General features: G+C 37.3%; 1 protein-coding gene and 1 long non-coding RNA gene across 5 annotated transcripts; one reads left to right on the top strand and one right to left on the bottom strand.

Moving 5' to 3' along the window:
* LOC109714474 lies at positions 10,844-13,812 on the top strand. Of its 3 annotated transcripts, XR_002217385.1 has the most exons (4): positions 10,844-11,028; positions 11,569-11,812; positions 11,885-11,958; positions 13,700-13,812. It is a non-coding gene; the product is annotated as an uncharacterized LOC109714474 (long non-coding RNA). The 3 variants fall into 3 exon arrangements; XR_002217383.1 differs by having other exon boundaries at positions 11,569-11,958; XR_002217384.1 differs by having other exon boundaries at positions 11,564-11,958.
* Positions 18,934-24,155, bottom strand: LOC109714251 (probable serine/threonine-protein kinase At4g35230). 2 transcript variants are annotated; one of them, XM_020238780.1, is made up of 10 exons: positions 23,959-24,155; positions 23,650-23,870; positions 23,412-23,547; positions 22,457-22,590; positions 21,653-21,758; positions 21,063-21,148; positions 20,365-20,595; positions 20,129-20,287; positions 19,557-19,670; positions 18,934-19,453 (listed from the first exon to the last, which is right to left on the bottom strand). In XM_020238780.1, exons 1-10 carry the CDS (start codon positions 24,035-24,037, stop codon positions 19,202-19,204), a joined length of 1,518 nt encoding a protein of 505 aa, XP_020094369.1. In that variant the 5' UTR covers positions 24,038-24,155; the 3' UTR covers positions 18,934-19,201. The 2 variants fall into 2 exon arrangements, with proteins under 2 accessions (XP_020094369.1, XP_020094370.1); XM_020238781.1 differs by having other exon boundaries at positions 20,365-20,553; positions 23,959-24,153.

Here is a 26,782-nt window from a genome sequence, read left to right as displayed (position 1 = left end):
TTCAAAGTTATGGGTTAAATGCTCCCTGAATGGGTATCATTGCAAGGCCGAGCACGGTACGGATTACTGGGGCACCACCGTATGTGAGGGGTACCGGCAGGTGAAGCCGCGGGTTAGGACGTACCCGCTAGATAGCAGCGTTCCGATTGAGGCCTCACAGCCGAATATTCCCCGCTAGGAGTGTTCGTACACGCTTACTCGTGTTCCTTTTCTTTCGCACTAGTATCGTATCCCAGGTGTTAAACCTATGAGTTAGTAGTACAGATTTTATACTTTAAAATGTGTAGCTGAACTGCCAGCCCATGATCTATTAAGTACAGTACAGAGCAAGTGTTAATGAACCCACCATACAGGGATGGTTGTGTATTATACGGATTTCGTACGTATCAAGTGTACAGTAATAGGATAGATCCTATCAAGTGATAAAACAAGTTCTGAAGTTTCCCCAAGTATTTATACGTTAAGGTTGTTAACAGTTCCTTCACCGTTTCCCGAACCGCCAACCATGAGCTCTGGGTTCAAGCTTAGGATCAACTAAGTGTAAAGGTCGATTCAAATAAAGATTTACTTTATTTGTTTCGCCCATCGTACGATGGTGTAAATGGTTATGGTATACGTTTTCTCAATATTGTTACAGGTGTTCTTGGTATTACGTACGGTATGTATACGAAAAGATGGTTTTAGGGGTGATGTACCTCATCTTCACAATAGTACGTTCGTTAAGTAAAGTGATCATAATATACGTTAATAAGGATAATTCCAAGTGGGGTTTCGGGATGATGTACCCATTTATTCTAAACAATTGATTTTCTTCTTAATGTACTGAGGAGAAGATGTATCTCATCTAAGTTGGGTTCGAAAAAAAGATTTGGAAGGAGCGGAAAGAGAGCAGAAAATATTTGGATTTTCTGAAGAGAGTGTACGTGGGTACGTATTCCACGTACGTTGTACAGGATTCGAAAAGGGATAACGTCTGTGGTGGTTTCTCAAAAAAGAGTTAAGTGTGTGCTGGACTAGAGTGAAAGTTTGGGAGCATCGAGATGGGCTTCGGTTTTTTAGCATCGAGAAGCTCAGTTTACACTGGTCGTTCTAGTTTAAGACGGAATTTGATCTTTGAACGGCGTGTAGACAGTTGAAGACGTGCTCGGGTAGCACGTAGGTCTAGAAATGGCACGGTTGATGGTGTTTAAACGTGTAGCAGGATAAGGGGTAGTCTCAGTAAGGTGGGAACTAGCGGAATATTCACCGTTTTCTGAGTATAGATCTGTATGCACTTTCCTTGTGCAACTTAGTTAGTGGATACGTATTAGACTTTAAAATCGTGGTAGCCAGTGATGTATATCATGTAATTTTAGCTAGTAGAGGCTAAAACGGCGAACGCGGTAACAACAACAGAGGAGCAGGATCAGGTGTTATTAAAAAAGCAAGACGCTGAAGTAGAGAAAGTCTAGTAAGACTTCAAAAACTGTAAACACTAAACATACGAGAAAGGATATTGTCATCTTCGTGAGGTGAAATCTATCGTCGAAAAAGAAAGATAGACACCAGCAGTTATAAAAGCGGAGGAAAAAACGAAAATGATGGTTTCGATATAGTACCTAGATGTACGGTTTGAGACCTCAGTAGAAGGTGAAGAGTAAACTCTCTTCGCGGTGGCACTGGCGGAAGTAAAAATATCAGAGGAACGGTACTTCGTTTCACCAGTAATTTACGAGTATACGGCGGCTATTACTTCTATTATTTTAGTAGCGGAACAAAAACAGTAGGTTTAACTGAGACTATGATCAGTCGATCCGATGGTGAAACAACTTGAGTAAATCTACGAGTATATCAGATCAACAAAGGACGTAAGTGTTGTACTTATCAGCGATGAAATCTATGTTGGAAAACAGTTACTGAATCAGTATATATCTAGAAGTTTGAAGAAGGTGTTGAAACAACCACAGTTGAGCGAGCGATGCAACATCTCTTGGAGTAGGCAATTATTATCTACTAACGTTGATCACGGAAGGTGAGGTAGAAAGAAATATGGTGTAGATACTGGAAGCGGCCGAAACGGAGAAAAGATAAGTTACAAACTAGGTTTAGGACAACATGATCTTAACGAACTTGAAATTAAATGGTATTCGGTTTTAACAAGAACGACAGCTTGAAGAGCTAAAGCTTAAAACACCGGTAGAGGTAGCTAGAGAGAGCTCTTAGTCACTGAAATTCGAGACTATGGTTAGAAATCCTTATACTATGCATGATCGGGATTATGATCTAAAATTATTAAACACTGGGCGAAACTATGATTGACGATAACTAAGCTATGAGAAAGGTTATTGTCATCAACCCTAAAGCATTACCTTCGTAATTTAGTTTAAAAATGGTATTTTGGGTATAGAGGTTTCGTTTTGCGATTGTGTTAACGTTTTCTCTCTTGTTTGTTTTATTTTTTATACCCACTTTATTCTAAATATTGGTTTTCTTCTTAATGTGGATTGAGAGAAAAATATGTCTCATCGAAGTTAGGCTCGTAAAAAAGATTTAGAGAGAGTGGGAAGAGAACAGAAAATATTTGGATTTCTGAAGATAAAAAAAAGAGGAGGGATAAAATCGGGTTATTATTTGTAGGTTGTTGTTAGGGGGGAGGGCGAGTTTGTGAACATGGCAATTATATCATATACCCTTAATTTAGGCACGATGACAAAGACTATGGTGAACACCTAGCATTCGCAATTGGTTGATAGAGCTTTTCTTGTGGAGAAAACCTAACATTCGTGATTGGTTTTTGTGCACGACCATTCTTTTCGTGTAGGTAGCCGAGTTGGTGTCACGAGTACCTGAAGCTGGACTGAGTTGGGTGGACCTGCAATCCACATATCAACCGGAGAACGGTAATCTAGAGAACACCTGATATTGGGGTGAGTTGAATAATCCGTATCGGTTGGGTTGAATAATCAGAAGATCCGGATAACAGTACCCCGTCCTTCAATCTGTATAAAATCGAGTTATTATTTATCGGTCGTACACGCCGGACCCCACTACGAGTCGGACCCGACATGGGTCCTACAGCTCTTCTACTGACGTGTACCCGAATCGGTCGTGCTTTCTTCCAGCTTCCACCTCAACCGAAACCACGCCACCACTAGGAGTTGTTCTCTTTCTCTCTCTCTCTCTTTTACTCTCTCTCCTCTGCCTCCTCCTCCCCTTCATCCTCCCGAACAGGCTCCACTACGCACCCCAATGTGTGAACCGCTCCTCCTCTCTTAATTTCAGCCGCGACCCGATTGGTCGTACGTCCACTGGTTTTCTTCCCCCGAGTCATATATGCATCCCTCTTTCGGTTTCCACTTCGGGCGGGATGTCATCCCGGTTCTACCAACCTCCCCGATCGCCCCTCCTGAAATCGTGTGGTCGTCCCTCTTGTTTCGCATGGAAAAAGTAAGGTAAATTGAAACAGAATTTATAACGTCACGGGGTAAAAAAATACAGTGTAAGTAAAATAAAAGCTTGTAAATTGGTAGCGTAGAAGAAGGTGTGATTAATCAAGCCAAGGGTTGCATTAAAAAAGACTTTTTACATGAAGCAAGAATTAATGGACATCCACCTTTAACATCGAGGCAGCCTTCAACGCTCACGTACGGGCGAGTCAAGAAAGTTTAAAATGTTTTGTTTTCTCTAGGGATGTGTGCGTCTCCCTTAATTCTGGCCGGTGCACTTGTAATCCTGTGTAACCACCACTCAAACTTAAGGGAAATCCCAACTACGAAAGAGATAGGAAGAGTTTAAATTGGACTAATGCTTAATATACAACGTCACATTTTAGATTACTTATTTAGAACTTATCGATCGATTAATTTTGTTGTATAGACAGCGGATATAAGCAATATGTAGATAAAGTATATAACACCGTAATTTTCTCCTCCTAATTCTGGACTTCAGAAGCCCCAGTTATAATGTAAGTGTATGTCGTTAACAATGTGTTTTAACTGTCTATATTGCAAACCTATTGATTGATTTTAATTACGTCTCTAATAAAACTGTCAAAATCATTGGAAAAATATTCATCACGTTATTATACATTGGGTTTCACTACAAGTACCTCCCAAATTACCAGGAAAAGAGATAATACTTAGCATGTTTCCTGTATAAACACATAGTTGCGCGCGTTGATTCAGTAGGGTATATTAAATATTTGATGTATACAAGAAGCAAATACGACCATAGTTAACCGAGATTTTTAAATCCTTAGGAAGTATATTGTCAATACGACGTATCCCATATGTGGTTTGATTAGAATAACAAGAAGGTGAAAAAAAAAAAGCTATTACTTTGTAAGCTTAGCTGCTGATCGAGGCAATTTGCACAAGATGTGTTAATCTTCATAACTCTTTGGTTTAAAATACTAGAAAGTCGTAGTAAATGGATCACTTGTTGACCATAATAATAATTGCCGATTTTATTTTTAGAGATTTTTTTGTTACTAGTTCTGAACTTAAAGTATAATCTCCATGAATAAAACAAGATTTATAATTTTTTTATTAAGATAGTTTTAAACTGACCTAAACGTAATAAAATGTAGTAATTTGTATATATTCATGCACGTGATGTAGCCAACAATTTAAGTTACAACTCTGGAAAGATAGTAATTTGTTTACTAGTGTCCTAATATATAAAAAGAGGTAGGAAGAAACAAGACAAAAGGTTATACGGTGGAGAAAAATTGAGGTTTTGACAATACCACCACCCGGAGGTTGTTTATGCAAGATATATGAACAATACTATATACCTCTAGAGGTGTTTTTCATTTTATCTTTTCTGTTCTCTCCTTCTTCTGGTTTAGTTTCTTAGACCATGCAACATTACTTTCATTTTGTTTTATTAAAATAACTTCTTTTATTGAGTAGTGGTATACGTTGGAAGCCACTCACGATTAATTAATACCGCTGAGGGCTGAAGTAATTGGTTTATTAGGGTTGGATAGATAAATATTGATTAATGTATCTTAGGTTGAGACTAAGCTAAAGTAGAATTGGTATTAGATTTATTGGCTTATATAGAATTGGTATTGGCTTATATTATTACCTATATATTCTAGTTTATTAGATTAGGATTAGAGTAATCGTAATAGAAATTGTTTTTGTATGGAAGGGATTGAACTTTAGTGGGTTCTTATAAAATCTCCTGTTTTAAACTTTATTATATTACTATTAAAACCATTAATTGTCAAAATCTGTCATTTTTTAAGATTAGTGTTAATCTCTCCTTATTTATAAAATTAAGAATTTTAATATTCCATTACCATTGTAATCATCGGTCCACTATTTGTGTGTTAACATTTTTAATTCAAGCTAATATATATACGATAGTTAAACAAATTTCATACTGAGAAAGTTAAAGTTTTTTACACGTTACACTGACACTTTTTTTTTCACGGCTCTTAGAAAACTTAGTTAGTAAAAGAGGGTAACCGTTATATTGTAACGTATATAATTAACTCGTTTCTTCTATTTTAATTACCTAGCCATCATCTTCCTACGTCTATTCTCATTGGTAATCAGTGCCCAACGGTACATCAATCAAGGTAAATACAATAACTCGAAATTAATAAAGTTCAGTACACAACTTGGAATTAAAGTTAAGGTTACCAGCCAGGTACTCGAGGTAGTTAGAGGATTCGTTTCTTACTATGCCATCGACTTAATCGACAGTGAAATAGCTTTCTACTACTACAATAACCACGAATCGCCGAAAACCTATTGTGAAACATTTCTATACGTTTCAAATTAACGAGTACGATATATATACATATATACATTACAAATATATCCCTACCCTCACGTGAAATACCATCGCCTTTCTTACTTCGGTTTCATTCCCGTGACCAACTACCCTTTGATTTCTAACCACTGCTATTGGAAGAAGCCGTACTACGACTACCTTATCGTTATAGGCCGCTATAGGCGTTATCGACCCGTCCCCACAGTTGGTACGTCCGTGAGAAGTAATTCCTTGTATTGCGGTAAACGCTACGTAACTTCCATGGTATATATATATATATATATATATATCTTAATACGATGATATGATAGTTATCATGGTTCGGAACCATGATAACTGAAAAGCCAGCAACCTACTTTTCTCCACGCCAATCCTACTATCACCAGGGGCCAATTTAACTATCACTAGGGGATCCCAACTCACCCACCAACCAAATTATCATATTAGATTGCCCATCTTTACTAGTTTCCTATCTAGATTGCCATCTTTTGAGTTATCATGGTTCCCGAACCATGATAGCTATTATATCATCGGCCTGAGATATATATATATATATATATATATATATATATCCCAGGCCGATGATATGATAATACTCATACTAGCGGGAGTATGAGTATTCAACAAAAACTACTATCTCGAAGGCTTAGCTGCTAGGTGTGGCAATTTGCAATAAATGTCGTAAATTTTGAAGATCTTTAGTTTAAAATATTAAAAAGCTGTAGTAAGTGGAATGTTAGTTCTCCAGTGTTTAAACTGTTAAAAATTGCCGGCCATACCCTATGAACGATCAAATTGCCACATTTTCTTAGCTTTAAACAACTTAAAAACTATCTTTTAAGATAAGTGATGTATCNCTCTCTCTATATATATATATATATAGAGAGAGAGAGAGAGAGAGAGAGAGAGAGAGAGAGAATTCAGCTATTATGCTATCGATAGCACCAAGCACTTGGTGCTATCAAATTTTTTTTCGTTAGATTAATTTCTTTGATTATTTTTACCCGTTAAATTATACTATTCAACCAACCACCCACTCAACCCTAGGGGGCCCACATCATCCAACCATATATTTTTCAATCCAATAGCTGAAAAATCAATAGCACCAACAACTTGGTGCTATTAATAGTATTCCAACCTAGTTCTCTCTCTCTCTCTCTCTCTATATATATATATATAGTACTGGGCTGGAATACTATCAATAGCACCAAATTATTTTGGTGCTATTAATTTTTTAGTTTTTGAATTGAGAAATGTACAATTATGATGATGTGGGTTAAGAGTGGGTAGTTGGTTGAACAGTATAATCTAACGGGTAAAAATAATCAAAGAGATAAATTTAATAGTGGAAAACTAGATAGCACATGCTATCTTTCTATTTAGGCTAAATTACGAAAAATTCTCCTGTCAAAACCCGCTTTTTCACTTTCCCCCCGTCATTTAAAAACCTACACTTTGCTCCCTTGTAAAATAAAAAATATTCACAGGAAGGTACGGTGTGACAAAATGACCATTTTGCCCTTCGCCATTTTCGTCTTCTCCCTCATCCTCCTCATCCGCGGCGGAGGAGGCCGACCTCGGGCGGTACGCAAGCGGCGAGGCCCTCATTGAGGAGGGCGATCTCGTTGAGGGTGTCAGCCATGCGGCCGATGGAGAGCGGGATGCAGCCGCTGAGTTTGTTGTGGGCGAGAACGACGATGAGGCCGGGGAGTCGCCAAGGTTGGCGGGGATGGAGCGGCGGCGGCGGAGGCGGTTGGAGTCGAGGAAGATGGCGTCGAGGGGGTGGTCGAAGAGGAGGTCGAGCTCGTGGAGGAGGGCGAGGCTGGCGAGGGCGCGTCCCGAAAGCCATCGAAGCAACAGGGAAGAGAGGCGGAGGGGTATTTTTGGTATAAAAAAAATGTTATAACGGAACTCTAACGGAACCCTAACGGTAAGGGATAAAGTGCACATTTTTTATTTTAGAAGGAGGCAAAGTGTAGGTTTTTAAATGACAGGAGGAGAAAGTGAAAAAGTGGATTTTGACAATGGGGGTTTTCTGTAATTTAGCCTTCTATTTTTTTTAAAAAAATACAAAATTCAAATTCTGATGTGAAAAAATTTAATATAGTTAGTCCTTTACGTAAAAAGCGCGCAGTACATCAAATAGGCCCCCATAATCACCAACGAAAAGGTGGATTAAGTAATTTAACAAAAAGGTTATTAAAAAGAAACTATACCTTCCTGCAACATATTTCCGTGCATTATTTAATGGATATACCACACTTTTGCTAATCACTTGCTTCTTAAACAAGATACTTACATTCGATGTCCCCCGCAGGGAAAGAATCACATAAATTTGTACGTGGTTTGTTTAGTATAGGACAAAGCTTACCTTTAAACTAGTCATTAGAAACCCTTTTTTTTTGTTTTTGGGGGGGCGTTTGGATTAATAATCTTATCATATTACAATTCAAAGTAAGTTGTAGATCTAACAGCATTAAAAAAAAAAAAAAATAAATAAGTTAGAGGTACCAAATAATGGACCTTCAATGATCCTAGAATCAACAATCATCAAATACTTAATATCGTAATAATTGAGAGAATGTACCCCTCCAAGCAGTACTAGCACAACGAACATAGTAAGGTACCCCTAACATTATTCCTATAATAATATCATCATGATTAAGTTAATGCGTCAACCAACCTAACGACGGCACACAAAGAATAAGAGGATAATATAAAAACTGATTAAAGTAAGCTTCTATAATAGAATAGTCGAGGGAACTAATTCGCAGCAACAAAAGAAAATGAGAATAGCAAGAAAAGATAGAGAGGGTTCTAAGATTCAATCGTATCGCTTTTGTTCTCTCTCACACTTTCGGCTGAGCTTTTTGTCCAATACTGGAATGGATCACCGACGATGCCCAATCCTCCTCTACAGTACCCTATTAAGAAGACTCCTCATTTAATAAATGTTTTGTCTCTTTCTTTTACATCTCTTTTGAAAATTCTACTTATCTTTATGCCATCATTTTTTTATTTTCTTTTAAAAATAATTTTATGTTATTGACTGCCTCTAGTATAAATAGCAAAGTATTTAATGATTAGTACTTGAGGTTCAAGTTGAAAAGTTAGCTTAATGATTAGTACTCGAGGTTTAAGTTCGAAAATTTGTTGTTTCGCTTTTCCAATTGAAGCTCTCTCAAAACAAAGAAAAAAAGAATAATGCTATGCTCACTTGGTTAAAATAGACAAAAATAAAATATATGTCGAAATAAATGATTTTTTAACAGTGTGAAAGTTCATCCTCGTCCTGTTTTGATTGTATAATTTTTATTGATTGAAATTTATTTTATAAATATTTTTTTGAAAGTGGGTATAATATTGCTTCTCTTTTAATATCAAACTACTATTAATTTAGTTGTGGGTTACAGCTCTGGGGATTTGAAAATTGGGGCTAAAAAGGCCAAGAACAAAACCCAAAATCAACGGCTCGCAGTTGCCCGTGACTCGCGCCTTTTTAACTTTTTCGGCGTTTTGATAACGACTGGAGTGTATGAAAATGATAGTGTGTATCTTAGATGTTTTTTTTTTTGTGAGAAAAAGATAGTACGTTATCCATTTCATTTATAGAAGAAGTGAATTAGACTATAGGAGTGAAGCATATGAGGCCTCTTGAAAAAAACGAAAAAGAAAAAGAGTTTGGACGAAAATTATTTCTTTGTTGTTTTCTATTACATAATTGTTTTATAAAAAGAAAAGAGATTGGACGAAAATTTTGAAGGACCAAGTAAAATAAGATGCTTAGATAAAGCTATCGAAAATTTGCTCTCATCACCTATTTACGAATGCGCTCTAAAAGAAAAGAAAAGAAGTTATAACTCATGATGTGGTATTTTCAAAAATGATCAAAAGTATCGATCGTCTCTGGCATAAATGGTAAAGAATTTGATGTCGAGATCCCAAGTTCGAATTCTAGTTGATTTGTATTTCTAGTTAATTTCTTTAAAAAAAAATTAAACGAAATCGGTAATATACTATCTATCTCTAAAAAAAAAAAAAAAAAAGAGATGAAAAGAACTTGTATGGAGATTAAGAAATTTTTGTATTTAACGTTGAGAAATCGTTCATGATGATTAGTCCACAACTAGAGATGTCAACGTATCGGATTGGAGGCGGATTTTTAAAATTCCGAACCCGAACCCTACTTCAAACCCGAGACCCGAACCCAAACTCGAACCTGACGGATTTTAAAAACTCATATCCAAAACCGAACCCGACCAAAAATCCGAAACCCGAACCCGAATCCGAACCCGAAAATTTGAACCCTAAACAATTATTTCTTTTTTCAATATTTCAAAATATATTATATTAAATCTTAATTTTTAAAATACAAATTCAAATATAACATCAAATTTTTATATATATATTATATATAACACAAAATAAATTCGGGTTCGGGTCGGGTTCGGGTCGGGTACAATCAAAATTCATATCCGAATTCATATCCGTCGGGTTTTTATTTTTTATATCCATATCCATTGGATATATCCGTTTCATTCGGGTTCGGGTTCGGGTTCGGGTTCGGATAAAATTTCGGGTATCCATACCCATTAGCATCCCTATCCACAACAAGAGAGATAAAATTCAATTATCAATCCTCTGAAACCGAGATACTTGGGAGGAACTCTGATAGTCTAAATGGTCAATTTTATAAATAGGAATTAGTACAGGAACGATCTTAACAAGTTATAAAAAGCTATATTGGAATTTTTTTGGCGGATGATAGAACATTTTTGCCAGTAATGGATTGTACAAGAATCGACCCACCACGTGGCAAATAATGATATGCGACCTCTAATTGGTTCGGGTCCGGGCAATTTGGGCCTCACTGGTTCCTATCCATCAAATTGGGGTCGGAGCTTGATCAATGTTGTACAGTTCGGAGCCGGCCTAGATAGATGCAATTATCGGGTCATGGATCTAGACCCGTTCAGCCCATTAGACGGCCCATTGTACGGCCCACACCGACCGACTTATCTTGCCTATAAAAAACTGCACCCTGTTTCCCGCCCTCTCCTCAATCGCACTCCCGATGCTTCGTTTGAAGCAAATCGCTTCCTCCTCCTCTTCTTCTTCGAAACCCTAGAGCAGAGATTAGAGCGTCGTCATCCACGAGAAGAGCTCCTGTGGAAGCCCACGTAATCCCTTCTGATGGCGGATAAATGTTCGCGGCTTCTTGATTTGGGATGGATCGGGATCGTGGATTCGTCCGATGCTTCGGTACGGTATTGATTCTTTGATTTGATTTGATTTGATTTTATCTTTTATTTTGAATTGTTTGGTTTTGATTGGACAATGTAGATTAATATGAGAAAGATTTAGGGTTAGGTATTAAATGCTTCCTCTCGATATCAAGGTTTTTGACGATGCCGTGTTCTTTCATGTAAACGTCTCATCCCATCCTATATGCGCTGTTCTTTTCAAGTATGGAAATTTTATCACCTATAAAGATTTCGTTAGTCCTTTATGCGAGAATGCAGGCTGATAGGAGAAGGATTTAGGGTTAGGCAACAAAATCGCCTCTCGAAATGAAGATTCATGATGAAGCGGTGTCCTCATCTCAGAATCTTTTCATATAGATTCAAACTTTATATGAGCTTATCTTTGCAAAATATTCTGTTCCTGTATATGTTTGCGACTGGTTCAAACTCTCTTTCTCTTCCAGTCATCATTTTATCATTACTTTTCATGTATTGGATAGATTTCTATTTAGATTAATCGGAAGTCTCATCTGTATGTTTTTACCTTGGGAAAGGCTAGACTGAAACCAGCATAAATGATCAGATGAGATCACCAGGATCCTAAGAATAGCAATTGGTTAAAGACTGCCTTATAATAATCAGATGAGATCTCCCCATTAGCCAGGTCACCAAGGCCGAAAACTAAAGCTTGAAGAGAACGCCAAGGTGGTCAAGGCCAACTTCCCGTGCCATATACATGGGACTTTCTCGAATATGTGCTCGTCTTAATGTCAAACATGACAACGACAACATGAGAGGCACGTGTAAGTGAATCATGCCTTTGAGCACATGTTGTTACCGATTCCCAATTTGATACTTGTATGTTTCTTGTAAAGTTAATTCGAAGATGCATGGCTGGATGAAGTGTAATACAAAGGGCCTGTCGAAAGTATTGAAGCCTTATATCCAAGTAACTACTTCAGTTTCACTTTGAAGTCTATGTGATTACAATGAAGCAATATATCAGCTATAATATGAAGTAGCATATTTTTATGTTGTGACTCATTGAATATTAGTTGATCCTTTGATCAATAATTATGAATTGATCCTGTATCTCGCTGATGATTTAACAGAGAAGTCTAAAGTTTGTTAGCTAAATAGGAGAAGCTTATGCTGTAATGTTGTTTAGTTGTAAAAACTTTTTACCATTGTGGTGATATTTTACTTCATTTGAGTTATTTTGTAATGTTGTAAAGCAACTTAATAAGCATGATATTTTACATTTATAGAACTTCAAGCCAATTGATTAATAGGAGGGAGTGAAGGAAAGGGGAGGGAGTCAATAAGGCAAATTTTTTTAAGCATATGAATGAAAGAGACTTTAGTGAGAAGCTACAACTACACAATAAGTGACAAGGTCACATATTTTTCTCTCTTTATTTGTTACTTCAGCAAAGTGACAGCTAGCTTCTATAGGCAATCTTGTACCTCTATATGCTACATATTTACAATGATGTGTACATTAATACCTTATCCGGTGTTATTGCCTTCTTTTACAAAAATAACTTTTTAAAACACAATTCTATGTAATCGAGTGTGTGGGTGGATGACAGACTGCTTGCAGTTTGTACATCTACAGTGTTTGTTTGGCTACAAAAGCAAAAGCATAAGAGTAACTTCTTTTTGCCTCTTCTTTATAGGGGCAAAAGATGCCTTTTAGTATCTAGCCAGATTGCGTTGCAAATTAGTCAATGTTGGCAAGAGTAGGAAAGTCCACTCATTGTGCACATCCAACACATTTTTGTTTATAAACATGAACAAACAGCAACAATACTAAATTAGGCCCAAGTTTTTTGAGATACTTTGGTACTTAGCCTGATGTTCAATATGGAGGTAAAGAATGTTTTGTTGATTTAAAGGCTTACTTAGAGAGAGAGAGAGAGAGAGAGAGAGAGAGAATCATATTTTGAGTTACTAATGCAGACTAACATGTTATTTATACTTATTTCCTTCTCTTTTCTCGAATATCTACCTTATCTCATTGTTGAAATAGAATTATAATCATTACATTTACACAATCTTCTAAAACTTACTGCAATTATCTTTCTAAAACTTACTGTTTTTATTTTTGTTTTTTTTTCTGTGGGGGGAGGGGGGGGTGGTTAAAGAAGAATAGGATGTGAGAATATGGAGACGAAGAAAAATTTTGTGCAGAAAAACTAAGAAAATTTTATGCAGATTATATAAGGGGAAGGAAAAATGATGAAAGATCTAAATACTGCATTGTGGGGTGTAGTCTACAATTAATCAAATCATGTTACCAAAAAATCAATTTAGTAAATCTTCACACATGTTTTAAATTTTCATTTGATGTGCAAATGTGCAATACATGTTACGAGTCCTGTGACATAGCATAGATGCTTCTTCGTAGAAACCCCTCTTCTTTGTGTTTGCCGAAGGACACCGAAACTTCGGATTATTGGAAAGCTGTTATTGAAGCTCATCAATCAATGTATGCTTGTCCTGGAAAACTCTTCATATTTCTAAAGAAATATTCGAAACTAGCTGTCATACCTTTTTTTTTTTTTTGTTGAATTGAAATCCTTTTTATTTTTCTTTATGAATATTGCTTAACTGTTAACTCTCTGAGTTTCTTATTCAGTTTTGAGATTCTAAATGAGATAACTCCATCCATTCCCTTTACTCATCAGGGGAAGCAGCGGTGTGTACACCATCTCACAGTGTTTGCGCACAACCAGTTCAGTGGAGTCAATGATCAATGAACCTCTTCAGGAAGCAAGAACAACCGAGAATGATCCCATGCACATGAGTTANTCTCTGAGTTTCTTATTCAGTTTTGAGATTCTAAATGAGATAACTCCATCCATTCCCTTTACTCATCAGGGGAAGCAGCGGTGTGTACACCATCTCACAGTGTTTGCGCACAACCAGTTCAGTGGAGTCAATGATCAATGAACCTCTTCAGGAAGCAAGAACAACCGAGAATGATCCCATGCACATGAGTTACTTGCTGGTATGTAGGGTCTTTTCCACTTTAACTCTCCACTGTTTTGTCTCTTCTCCTTTCTTATCCTTTTGTTGTTGGTATGTGATGATTTCTATTTTGGTTGCTTCCACATTGTTTTTGTTGTTGTGTGGTAAATGGTAAATGATCTCATCACTGGAGGAACAGAGTGTAATGTAAATTTAAGGTGGTAGAGTGAGAGAGACAGAGTATGTCAGAGAGGAATATTCCATTGTGCCCCCACGAGAAGCACCCTCCTCTTTTGCCTCTCTTCTCGCTATCAACTTAGATGCAAGTACTGATCAATCAAAGGTGATGGCACGTATACACCTATTACACTGACCAAACCTTGTTTCCGTTGCAGAGTCCATACTCGGCCCTGAGTAATTATTGCATCCACCAGGTCTTTATACCGGGCTGCTTAGAACTCAAACTTAGAGGCCTTATATAGTATAAACAGTTAGATATGATATGCAACCTCTAAATAGTTACACACAAACTATCATAATTTTTAAAAATTTATTACCGAAGCATCAAGTAGTTGCAAAACTTTGATGGTGGTTAAAAATTATTGTTCGTTTCATATTAAAAGGATTATAAAAAGTATGATATATAACATACAAATCTTTTAAATGTTTTAGATCGCATCTAGTTGTTATATTTAGGTATTCTAGTTTGAGTGTTTGGAACTCCCATTTGTAGATTGAGGTCCAGGCAATAGTTTTGTGAGACCCCCACCACCCCTATACGTAGCAACCCACTGTTTTTGCTTCTTTGCATCAAACCTGCACTGTTACATTTGTGTGTGCAAGTAAGATAGTTCTTATGGAGTACAACTTCATGAGCGTACCTTCTTACTATTCCACCTCCTCCTATGCCATAGTCGAGAAGGATCTGATTAGCCAACTGGAAAATAGAAACTATCGTGCCTCGAATATTGATGCAAACCTCTCGCTCCAGACCCCCTCCAACATCAAGAAGTGTCTGTCGTGTGAAACTACCAAAACCCCGATGTGGAGGAGAGGGCCTGAAGGTCCCAAGGTGATTTTGCTGAGCTCTCTCTGTGGTTCATCGTGCACTATTACACTCATATTAGCAGGAAGGATGCACGCATGGAATAACACAGTAGGATTTTCATCAGTTGTTGGGACATCTCATTTTATTTTCTTCTTCTTTTCCTTTGGTAATTCAAAAGTCTAGGTTATTAACTTAGATACTAAATTGATGCATGCATAAGATTGATCTGTCATCATGATGTTTTTTTCTCGAAAAAAAAAGAACATTTATTCAGTTGTCACTTTCGTAGTTACATGCATCATCAGAGTTACATGAGTTACATGAGACTTAGTTTGAGTGGAGTATTTCATGAAGGGGGGGAAAAAACCACTCAGAATAAAAATATTGAAATAATTCCAAGGATCGGTAAGAATGTAAAGAAGGTTTCAGAAAACAGCATTTATCCACTTCCCTTTGTTTATTGCATCAGAAGAGTTGGAGAAGATTAGTGATGATGTAATACACTAAAAAAATAAATAGAAAATCACCAGGGAGAGAAATATAAAATGTCAAAAGGCCATGGAAAAGGTTTATCATAAGCAAAAAACATTTATTTGATCACCACTTAATTACATGCATTTGGAGGTACATTGAAGATTTAGCCAAGAGAAATATAAGAATTCCAAAGATCGCGGAAAATCTAAACAAGGTTCAGAAAAGAAAAGAAAAAGAAAAACATGCAGTCAACGGCCACGTGCCGAAGATAGAGCAACCCATTCTTCAATGAAATAAAAGAATGGCAAAGATCGCGGAATATCCGAAGAAGGTATTTCCATGTGTACACAACTTGATATAAAAGACACTATTACCATACCTTAAAAATATTGCTTATTCTTGAAGCTTTTACTTTTTGCATGATTCTTTCATTAAAAGTTGTATATGGAGCTAGTTATCGCTGCATCACTCTAAAGATAATAGCCTTAAATATATTGCTTATTCTTGAAGTTCTTAATTCTTGCATGATTCTTTCATTAAAAGTTGTATACGGAGCTAGTTATTGCTGCATCACTCTATAGATAATAGATAATATTGCTTTTTCAGTAGATTTATTGCATGGTAAAGATTAAACTGACTAATTGGGTAGTAACTAGTGACTTAATGTATTTCCATCGGTCAAGGAATACTGCGTGCTTGGTGAATATTTTACACTGCTCTTACTGAATGCCGTATTTAGAAACTTTATTATTGTCATTCCTTATAAATTAATCCCTTGTGTTTCTTGATTTTTCACTCCATATCCGTAGAGTCATCAAATTAATTCTACTTTCTTTTTGGCGTGTCATTCTTCCGTCCAATTTAATGTTTCGTTTTCTTTTAGCACCTCTCATACTAATTTTGTGCCCATTTTATCTTTTGTTTTTTTGTCTGTATCAAATAATGAGCAGACCTTATGCAATGCCTGCGGGCTACGGTTCAGGAAGGAAGAACTTCGTGCAATGACTAAGCTTTCTTTGAAGCCGCCAGGCACAGATATGCAACCCATCATTCGCAATTAGGGACTATGGCCTCTTTTGGCATCTAGAATTGACTTGAATAGGATAAAACTGGAAAGCAATGTGAAGGGAGAATGAGGGTCTTGCTGATCAGCATTGTCAGGGATCACAATGGTGAGGGGTTCATTCTGGTGGATACAATTGAATTTTTCAAATCCAGTGCAGTTCATTCTAGCCTTTTTTTTTTTTGGGATCCAGTAAACCGATCGTCGCTATAGATTATTTGGTTTGGCCAGATTTTTTATTTCACCAGATTTGATAATCCCAACCTCTTGTGAATCCTGACTTAAACCCTTCTTTTCTTCCCAACATTCTTCTCTTACTGTCCTATCTAGTCCAGTTCCAAATGCCAAATGTGCCCTAATGAGTATAAGGCCATGTCATTCAAGTTCGACCTATATATATATATATATATGATGAAATTAATCCTATATGTAAATATGTATACTGCATTCTACTTTATGTGGGAAACCAAATGTAGGATTGCTTGTGTAACCAACGCGGCAGAACTTAGAATAGTACTGATAGAACTAAATAACTGTCGCTGTTAAGAAGAGTTGTCTGATCGTGGTTCTCTTGGTTTTTTTTTCTTTTTTTTATAATCAGAAATGTTCAGAAACTCTTTTTGTACAGTGGGAGAAAATTGTTGCCTGGAGCTGGTCCGGTGTAGGGCGCTCCAATCTTGTGACTCATCAATACAGAAGGTTTATGCATGGACGCACCTTACAACTGTGGCATAAGTTATGATGTAACGCCAATATACCCACAGATGTTAAGGTGACACCTATGAACCGGTTATCTTCTATTCTATTGTCTTACTCTTTGTTTAGGTGCTTCAGGTGGGCTTTAGTGGCCCATTTTTCTATTGTTTGTTTTGGGCTGTCCAGAGGTTGCTGGGCCTATTCTATGTTGTTGGCCCAATAGTTGGAGGACTCGAATAACCTTACCGGAGTGGGTCACAGTCTCTCTCTTTTTTTTTTTTTTACTGTTTTTTCTTACAACCCCGTGCGCCGCAAAGTAGAGGTTTTATAACGTAAGTTTTCTTCTTGTCATCCTTAAACAATTCAGCTTTTTCGTATTAAGCTTTAGGGAATGTTTTACTGTTTGAAGATATAAGAGGGACCGCCAATTTGATCTAAATTTAGGTTTAATTTGATATTGAGGTCTATCTAATACTATTAAATAAAATGAAATTAAAAAAAAAAGCATATAGCAATATATTTCTGCGTTCTCCGGTTAGACCGCAGAAAATATACCGTAACCGACTCATTGCAATATGCGAAACGTAATATTACATACGAAAACAAATATTAATATTATTTTTCCAACATATTTTCTTACCGCATGTAATGCAATCCTCCTATAATTCCAAACAAAGCCTTAGTGCTTGGTTAATAAACGCGGTCAGCAGTCAACATGTAATAGCAGCAGAAACCATCATCAGCCTTAGAAATTCCTTAATCATCCGTCCTTCCCTCCATACAATGTAAGACATCGATTACCATTCAAAAACCCCCCGCTCTAAACTATCTGCTCAGTTTTAAAATTAAGCAAACCAATACAAAACCAATTCAGGCCCTGCTCCTATAGAGCAAATTCATCAAGAGACAGATTAAGCATTTTCATGATCCCTGAAAAGGTACAAGCTAAGTAAAGGAGGAGATATTGTTCCATTAAAATAACGTGATGTACAAATCGATTCCAGAAGCCNTTTTTTTTACTGTTTTTCCTTACAACACCGTGCGCCGCAAAGTAGAGGTTTTATAACGTAAGTTTTCTTCTTGTCATCCTTAAACAATTCAGCCTTTTCGTATTAAGCTTTAGGGAATGTTTTACTGTTTGAAGATATAAGAGGGACCACCAATTTGATCTAAATTTAGGCTTAATTTGATATTGAGGTCTATCTAATACTATTAAATAAAATGAAATTGAAAAAAAAGCATATAGCAATATATTTCTGCGTTCTCCGGTGGGACCGCAGAAAATATATCGTAACCGGCTCATTGCAATATGCGGAACGTAATATTACATACGAAAATAAAAATTAACATTATTTTTTCAACGTATTTTTTTACCGCATGTAATACAATCCCCTATAATTCCAAACGAAGCCTTAGTGCTTGGTTAGTAAGCGCGGCCAGCAGTCAACATGTAATAGCAGCAGAAACCATCATCAGCCTTAGAAATTCCTTAATCATCTGTCCTTCCCTCCATACAATGTAAGACATCGATTACCATTCAAAAACCCCCCGCTCTAAACTCTGCTCAGTTTTAAAATTAAGCAAACCAATACAAAAGCAATTCAGGCCCTGCTCCTATAGAGCAAATTCATCAAGAGGCAGCTTAAGCATTTTCATGATCCCTGAAAAGGTACAAGCTAAGTAAAGGAGGAGATATTGTTCCATTAAAATAACGTGATGTACAAATCGATTCCAGAAGCCATTACAATGGCCAAGATAGTCAGCACTATTTCTACCCCCATTTTCTACCTTGCTCGCCGTTCTGGATTTTAAGCCGCCATTTTTAATTACACAGCGAAATCTAAACCTCCAAGACAGTGCCAAGACTCAAAAAGGTTATGCCAAGGGGTAAAAACGCCAATTTGTGCTGCAAGAAGGAAACGTGAAAGAACTCACTATTCAAGTGCGCCAACCATTCTGCTTCTTTGCTTCAAAAGTGGCACCATCATTGAGCATGTCCTGGGCATCAGTTTCCATGCCGAGTTTCGAGAGGGCGAGGGCTTGGAGGTAGAAGGCAGTGGGCCACTCGGGCATGCACACCTGGGCCTGCATGGCATCCCGCAGGGCGAGCTCTGACTCGCCATTCATTAAGTAGGAGAAGCTCCTCCTCGCAAAGACTGTGGCCGAGGGAACCGGCATCATCCCCACCAACTGCATCATCCTCGCAACAACAATAAGATAGATATGAGCGATTATTTCCTCTAAATTCAGGGTACGACCACTACAAAAGTCATCAGAAATAGAAAACGTGTACCTTGGAGTAATAATCAATGGCTGTCTTAAAGTCCTTATCTCTGAATGCAATATCTCCAATTTTTTTCGTATTTACCATCTCTTGCACTTGTTGAGTCCATTCTTGAAACGAAAGCTTTTGAATTTAAAAGATGGAGCATAGACATGAATGGAATAAGACACGTTTAGGTTCTCAGCACCCAAAAGTTAAAGTGGAAAAGGAAGAAAATAAAACAAAGAGGCTCGCCTCTGTAATTTATGATCTCAAAAGAAACAACAGGAAAAGCTGCTGAAAGCGAGAAAGTGGCACAATAAATTCTGCACAAAATCTAACACCTATCATGTTGAAAGCAATTCCTAAGGATGAAGGCGCATCTTCAGAAATTTCAGAGAAAAGCGATTTCTCTCACCATGCTATTTGTGATAGACAGATAGAAAATAGCCATTTCCACCAAGTTATGTGAAATCATAGGTTCCTACCAGATAATTTGGCACCGAGTCCCAAAAGTAATCTAGTTTCAGAGGTAAAGCAAACAAATAGCTTTACTGATGGGCAGTATCTTAAAAAATTTTAAAAAGTAATCTAAAACTTACCTCATTTTCTGCACCTTCTTCATCCTTGTAACCTGTTTTAAGCAATATATCATGTACTGCGGTAAGGTCCATGCTTGCACAAGCCTTCCCTAGTGGAGAGAGAATTGTCGGTGGCACTGCTGTTGCTTTTGTTATACCCATTAAAACATGTGATGCCACCTAAATAACAAACATAAAGTGGGATTGCATACACACAATAAAGAAGATCTAAAAATTACTTGTAGCTAAGTTTGTACCTCCTTTTGTTTCTGAAGAGGCCCTACAGAAGACAGAAGAAACTTTATGTTGGGTCTGTCCCTGGCCTCAAACTGTAAACATTTTGAAGCAAGATCAACCAATTTAGCAGCATCCTCATTGGCATACTGTCCGTCCAAGGATGAGTCCATCAACAGCAATATGTTCTTTCCTCTGATCAAATCTAGCGCCTGAAATGTCAAGCTCAATAAAAGAAAGCCATAAGTGGCTTTCTATAGAAAGCTTACAAGAAGACTTTTCATCTTCAGACAAATCCAAAGTGTGACTAGAACTAATTTCAAATTTTAGAATAATAAAATTGACAAAATAATGCAAGTAAATGAATTTTATCTTTCTTTGAATAATAGAGCTGCCAGAAAAGCAGTGGTTTACAATAAGAGAAGGCAAGTGACATCACCGAATATAGTTCACGCAACAGACCTTTTTGCTGACCGTTAATAGAAAAGTCTTGTTTATGTCGTCAGATACTCCTGTCAAAGTGCCTAGACTATACTACTGTCAATACAAGTCAAAAGCTTTTGACATTTCTCGTTCACATCTTGCTAGCAATCATTATTCAATGAGCTGACAATGTTTTTTATTTATTTATTACTTTTTTTTTTATTTACCTAATTTTTCCCTTCATTTGTGATGAATAGTATGAAAAGAAACTAGATCCAGAAGAGAGAAAATATCATACATGACTAGGAGGAATATGCTTCCCACTCAAAAGATCTAAAAGAACTGTTCCATAACTATAGATCACACTCTCAGGTATAACTCTGCCTGCAAAATAAGAACAAGGCAAATTATTACATGGATAAGAATTCAAAGTAGTTGCTGTACTCTAGAAGTTGCAAACAAAAGGACCATTTAAAGAAGTTGCCAATATCCAAAATCTGTTAAATTCTAGTCCACCTAAGCAGTAGTAATGTTGTAAAATCCTTCCCACGACAATTGCTTATCCTCAGAATAATGGTTATCATCAAACTAGACCCTTATTATTTGAAAGTACAGACTGAAGGAATTTAAGGTAATATGGTAGTGCCATCATCAATTAATGGCTCACCTTCACCAATTGATGGTTCATTTTTATCCTTGGAAAAAGGCTACATGCTAGCAACAAACATATGAAAATAACTATCTCTTGGAAGCAGTATCCGAAGCACCAATAAAACAAACACACGAGACACGAGAGTAACAATGAATTTTAATCAGACTAAGTTGGTTCTCATATATTATTTTATAAGCCAAAAGCATGAGTGAGAAACATCAGAGATGTGAGTTAACCTGTCCGTAGGAATTCTGGAGGGGTATAAGCTAAGTTGGTGCTGTAACTTTTTCCATCACGGCTATTCTTCATCAGTCCAAAGCTTGACAAACAGGGATCACCATCCTGATTCAACAGCATTGACAAAGATAGAGCTTAGAATCCTTTTGAGTTATAAGAGCACAAGAAATTTCAATAACAAAGTTAGCATTATCAAGTTATGCAAAAAATTTATATCTGACTGAATGAAAGAGATTCCCAAGTACTCATTATAAAGCATATTACAAATCAGTACTCCTCTTCACCTTCAATATAATGCTTTTGAAAAGCAAAGAGCAGGATTATTGCATCATGATGACTTCGAAATATATGAATCAGGATACGTTAGTACAGAAACAATCAACGGATAGGTATATAGAATGCACTTCCACCAATTTAGTTGAGACACCTAGAGTGCTAGCACATCTGCTTTGTTTTCAGGAAAATAAGAGTCCGCATAACAACATTTGAATGAGCTATATGGTGTCATCAAATGATAGGAATGCATTTACCACACACCAACTGCCTAAACTGTAAGGCAGAAACAATTTATGCTTATGTAAGTTAAGGCCGTTGCATGTCCACTTTAAAAGATTAGGGACCGAAGAAAAAGTTTGAGGACCAGTATTCACCCTTTTGCACCACTTGTAGCAAAGAATTTTCACGAGCCTCCACAGCTCCACTTAACACGGATAAAAGCAATGATTTCCATTAACTTTTCAAAACAAATATGGTAAAATATTACTCTATTTGACCAAAAAAAGAAAAAAAAGATAGTCGCATACCTCATCAAAAAGAACTCTATAAGCATTTAAGTCATGATAGATTCTCCGATTTTCAGCATTGCAATGATCAAGGGCTTGAGCAATGTGGTATGCAACCCTCAAACGCATTTCCCATGGTAGTGGCTTTTTGTCCCCTACAGTAAGGAAAGACAGCAGCTCAATAACATCAAGCTGCTACTATCAACTATAGCACTTATAAGATCAAATCTATTCTTGCATCATTATAGTAATAACATTTCATGGAAATATTCCAAAGAAAGAAATTGGAAAGATTAAATCTAGTCACAATTAGCGGAAATGAGATACAAAGATATTAATATTACCCATATATTTCTGATTTCGATTCGGCCATATTGCAGTGTATAATTACCTGTCCGTTAAGAACATCAAAATCTTTGAGATGATTAAGTGCTTCCCTTATCATCCTCAACCCTTTCTTTTTTGCCTCCTTAATTCCACTATTGTTGTTTCCTGTGGCCGGTCAACCCTCTATCAATCAAGTAGTATATCCTAATGCCTAACTATACAAATCATTCCCTCGTCAATGGTTGATCATGCCATCAACATCTCAGCGGCACGATTTCATATCCGCAATGCTTTTTCCATACAACATCTCTATGAACATCATCTAACAGGATTTGATCCTTGATATTCACATCCAATAACAGATTACCAAAAGCAACAATCTGAACCTTGTCTTCAGAGGGATTTTTCTCACATACCCCCATCTAAGATTCTAGGATGCTCTTCAAAATGGATCCATCTATCCAAATTTGCCCTAACCTAAACCATAATATCTAGATAAAGAAGTGCTCACCAGCAGGATCATATAGTAAAACGTATATAGAACAACCAGTCAAAGCAGCATCCAATTAACTCTAAACAAGATGACCAAATTCCACATTAATTAGATACGCAAAATGGGCGTCACCGTGAAGCTGAGATAAGATCATACAGTGAAACAAATGCTTGGAAAGTGTATCATTAGGCATATACTCTGCCACCAGGAGCCGCTCATCGCCCTCTGCGCAGCATCCTATCAAGTTCACCAACCTCTTATGGCGCACCTTTCCGACTCCGGCAGCCTCCGCCTATGCAAGAAAAGGAATTAATAATCAAATAAACAAGAGATGAGAAAATCGGAGCTCTTCGTAAAAGAGGGGGGGCGGGTGGTTCGTCCTTCATTTTCTCACCACGAACTGCTGGGGATCGGGCCACGACTGCTTGGAGAAGCGCTTTACGGCGATGAGCCGGCCCCCGTCGAGCCGGCCCCGGTAGACCACGTTCGGCGCCTTCTCGCCGCTCTCGGACACGATCAGGTCGGTGCTGAAGCCCTTCGTCGCCGCGCGGAGCTCGGCGAGGCCGTACTCCTTGAACGCCGGGACGCGATCTGGCTCTCCCCCGTCCCCATTGGCTTCTCCGACGATCCAAAGAGAGATCAGCAAAGAGCACGAGCTTATTCCCGTGAAAAATCGGAGGCAGGAGAAAGCGCTTTTGCTTACCGAGATCCGGCTTCTCCAGCGGCGCGGGTTCTTGCTCGCCGGGTTGGGGGTTGGCGTTCTTCGACTGGAAGCAACCCATGGCGGAGGTTGGAACCCTAGAAATCAGAGAGCATAGGAAGCGAGGAGGGAGAAGAGGACGCTGAAACCCCACAGAGCGAGAGAGAGAGAGACAGGCGAAACCCTAGAACGAAGAGGGGGAATGAGAGAGAGAAAGAAAAAGAGAGAGGAGAGAGAGAGAGAGAGAGAGGAGCTAAGAAGAGAAGTGGAAAGGGAGAGTGGGGTGGAGCAGTAGATGAGCAGAGAATAGGAAGCAGGCTCCGAGAGGGACGCGGCTCATGGGTTACTGAATCCGCTGATAGCACTTGAAACAGGAAACAGCTTTTTTGGTCGACGTGGCAAGATATTATAGGCTCTAATCGTGGGCCCCGATTGTGCGGTCGATTCAAATTCACTATTATTTCATTTTCGCGGCGTCTCCAGCTGTTTCGTGCGTGGGGCACAACAGCGGCTCTGCGCAAGTTGAGGCGGCTGCTCCGCATCTCCGCTTCAGGAGAAACACAGCTTTATAATTTAAGCGATGACGTGGCGAGGCCTAATTGGTTTCGAATTAAGGATCCACGAGTCAAACCCCCCACTGGTCTCCTCGTTAATTCAAAAGGTAAACAAGTTTTAGACCTGTAAAGGTTCGAGAAGTGCTTAAAAGTTTTCCCCTTTTCTTTTGTTTTTTTTTTTTTAAGGAAAAGAAAAAACCGTCCCCTTTTTCGAATTTGAGTTGTGTTTCTTTCCACTGATAAAAGGTAAAAGGAGACGGTGACCTCTACGAAAGATGGTGGGCCCCAAACTGGATACTGGAATAGTGGGGCCCAAACCTTTACTTAAAAATTTGTTGAATATTTTTTTGGTTCAAGATCTCTTTGATTCGATGTCGTTGAGAGATCTCCTCTGAAATTTTTTCCTACCACAATATTGTAGTTGCTTAAATCTAGCTTGCTACTTCAAAAATTGCATAGTTTCGTTTTTTGACTTTTTCAACCAGGGACCGAGCGACAGAGGGCCCCACAGTAGTCATGCCCCCCCCCCTAATTTTTTTAAAATTACAGATAAGTACTTTATAATAAAAATTAAAATATTATAAATTTTAATTTTAGGGGGCCAAATTTTTTATTTTAATAAAATTTATGTCTTAATTTTTTTTCAAGTTTTTTGGTCATTTTCTTTCAACTCTTACAGTCTTGTTCCTCTTTAAGCATATTATTGTTATCAGTGAATCTGACAAATTTTATTTTTTTTTACTATCCTAAGTCGAATTTTTTTACTAGCAAATCTAAATCTTAACCTCCCTGAATTTTAATTTCTGGATTCGTCCCTGTTTTCAACTCACAATAAAATTGTCACAAAATAATACTATTTTATATGAGACCAGTGGCGTGCATTTTGTTTTATTTTATTTTATTTTATTTGAGAAAAGAGGCATGCATTTTACAATCTTATAGCCACAGTAGATTCATGTTCCCATACATAAAACTGGAGATTCCATCGCAAACCCCAAAACGGAAACCTACCAAATCAGCATCCAAATGCTAATTTATGGTGTCGCGAAGCCAAATTTCAAGTACTTATGGTGCAGATACATCACCCCTGATTAGGCTTGAAGAACTACTACATAATGATACGTTGACACTATTTTTAAAATTAACATTACGTCAGAATACGTGAACTTATGCCTATTTAACAAGACCAACTCTGATTCACGTGCTCCATATTCGCAATCATGAAACTATATTATCAAAAGGGCTTTTTTTGCATATAGTACCCTGGCAAATTTTTATTTAAAAAATAGCCCTCTTAAAATTTAATTTATAAAAATGATTCTGGGCCTGCCACGCAGGCGCCACGTCAGTGCCACGCGGGCGGGGCCAGGGTCAATGTGTTAAGTTAAACACGGTGAACCATTCACCGTGTCTAAACACGGTGAATGAGTGAATGATTCACCGTGTTTCTTACGTATATTTTGTATATTGAAAAGAGGAATAGGGAGTAGAGATGTCAATAGGTATGGATATCCGAAATATTATCCGAACCCAAACCCGAATAAATTATATATATATATNATCGCAAACCCCAAAACGGAAACCTACCAAATCAGCATCCAAATGCTAATTTATGGTGTCGCGAAGCCAAATTTCAAGTACTTATGGTGCAGATACATCACCCCTGATTAGGCTTGAAGAACTACTACATAATGATACGTTGACACTATTTTTAAAATTAACATTACGTCAGAATACGTGAACTTATGCCTATTTAACAAGACCAACTCTGATTCACGTGCTCCATATTCGCAATCATGAAACTATATTATCAAAAAGGGCTCTTTTTTTTCATAGTCTCCGACAAATTTTTATTTTAAAAATAGCCCTTTTAAAATTTAATTTGTAAAAATGACTCTGAGCCTGCCACGCAGGCGCTATGTCAGCGCCACGCAGGTGGGGCCAGGGTCAATGTGTTAAGTTAAACACGGTGAACCATTCACCGTGTATAAACACGGTAAATGATTCACCGTGTTTTTACGTATATTTTGTATATTAAAAAGAGGAATAGGGAGTAGCGATGTCAATAGGTATAGATATACGAAATATTATCCGAACCCAAACCCGAATAAATTATATATATATATATATAATTTATTTTTATTTATTTATACAATATATAAAATATTTAATCGCTGGATGAAGATCTAAGGAATAAAAATTATTAAATATTTTATTTATTGTATAAATAAATAAAAATAAATTTTATATATATATATATATATAATTTATTC

This window comes from Ananas comosus, linkage group 8 (assembly GCF_001540865.1).
Source record: "Ananas comosus cultivar F153 linkage group 8, ASM154086v1, whole genome shotgun sequence".
NCBI classification, from domain to species: domain Eukaryota; kingdom Viridiplantae; phylum Streptophyta; class Magnoliopsida; order Poales; family Bromeliaceae; genus Ananas; species Ananas comosus.
This window is presented reverse-complemented; position numbering and strand designations above follow the sequence as displayed.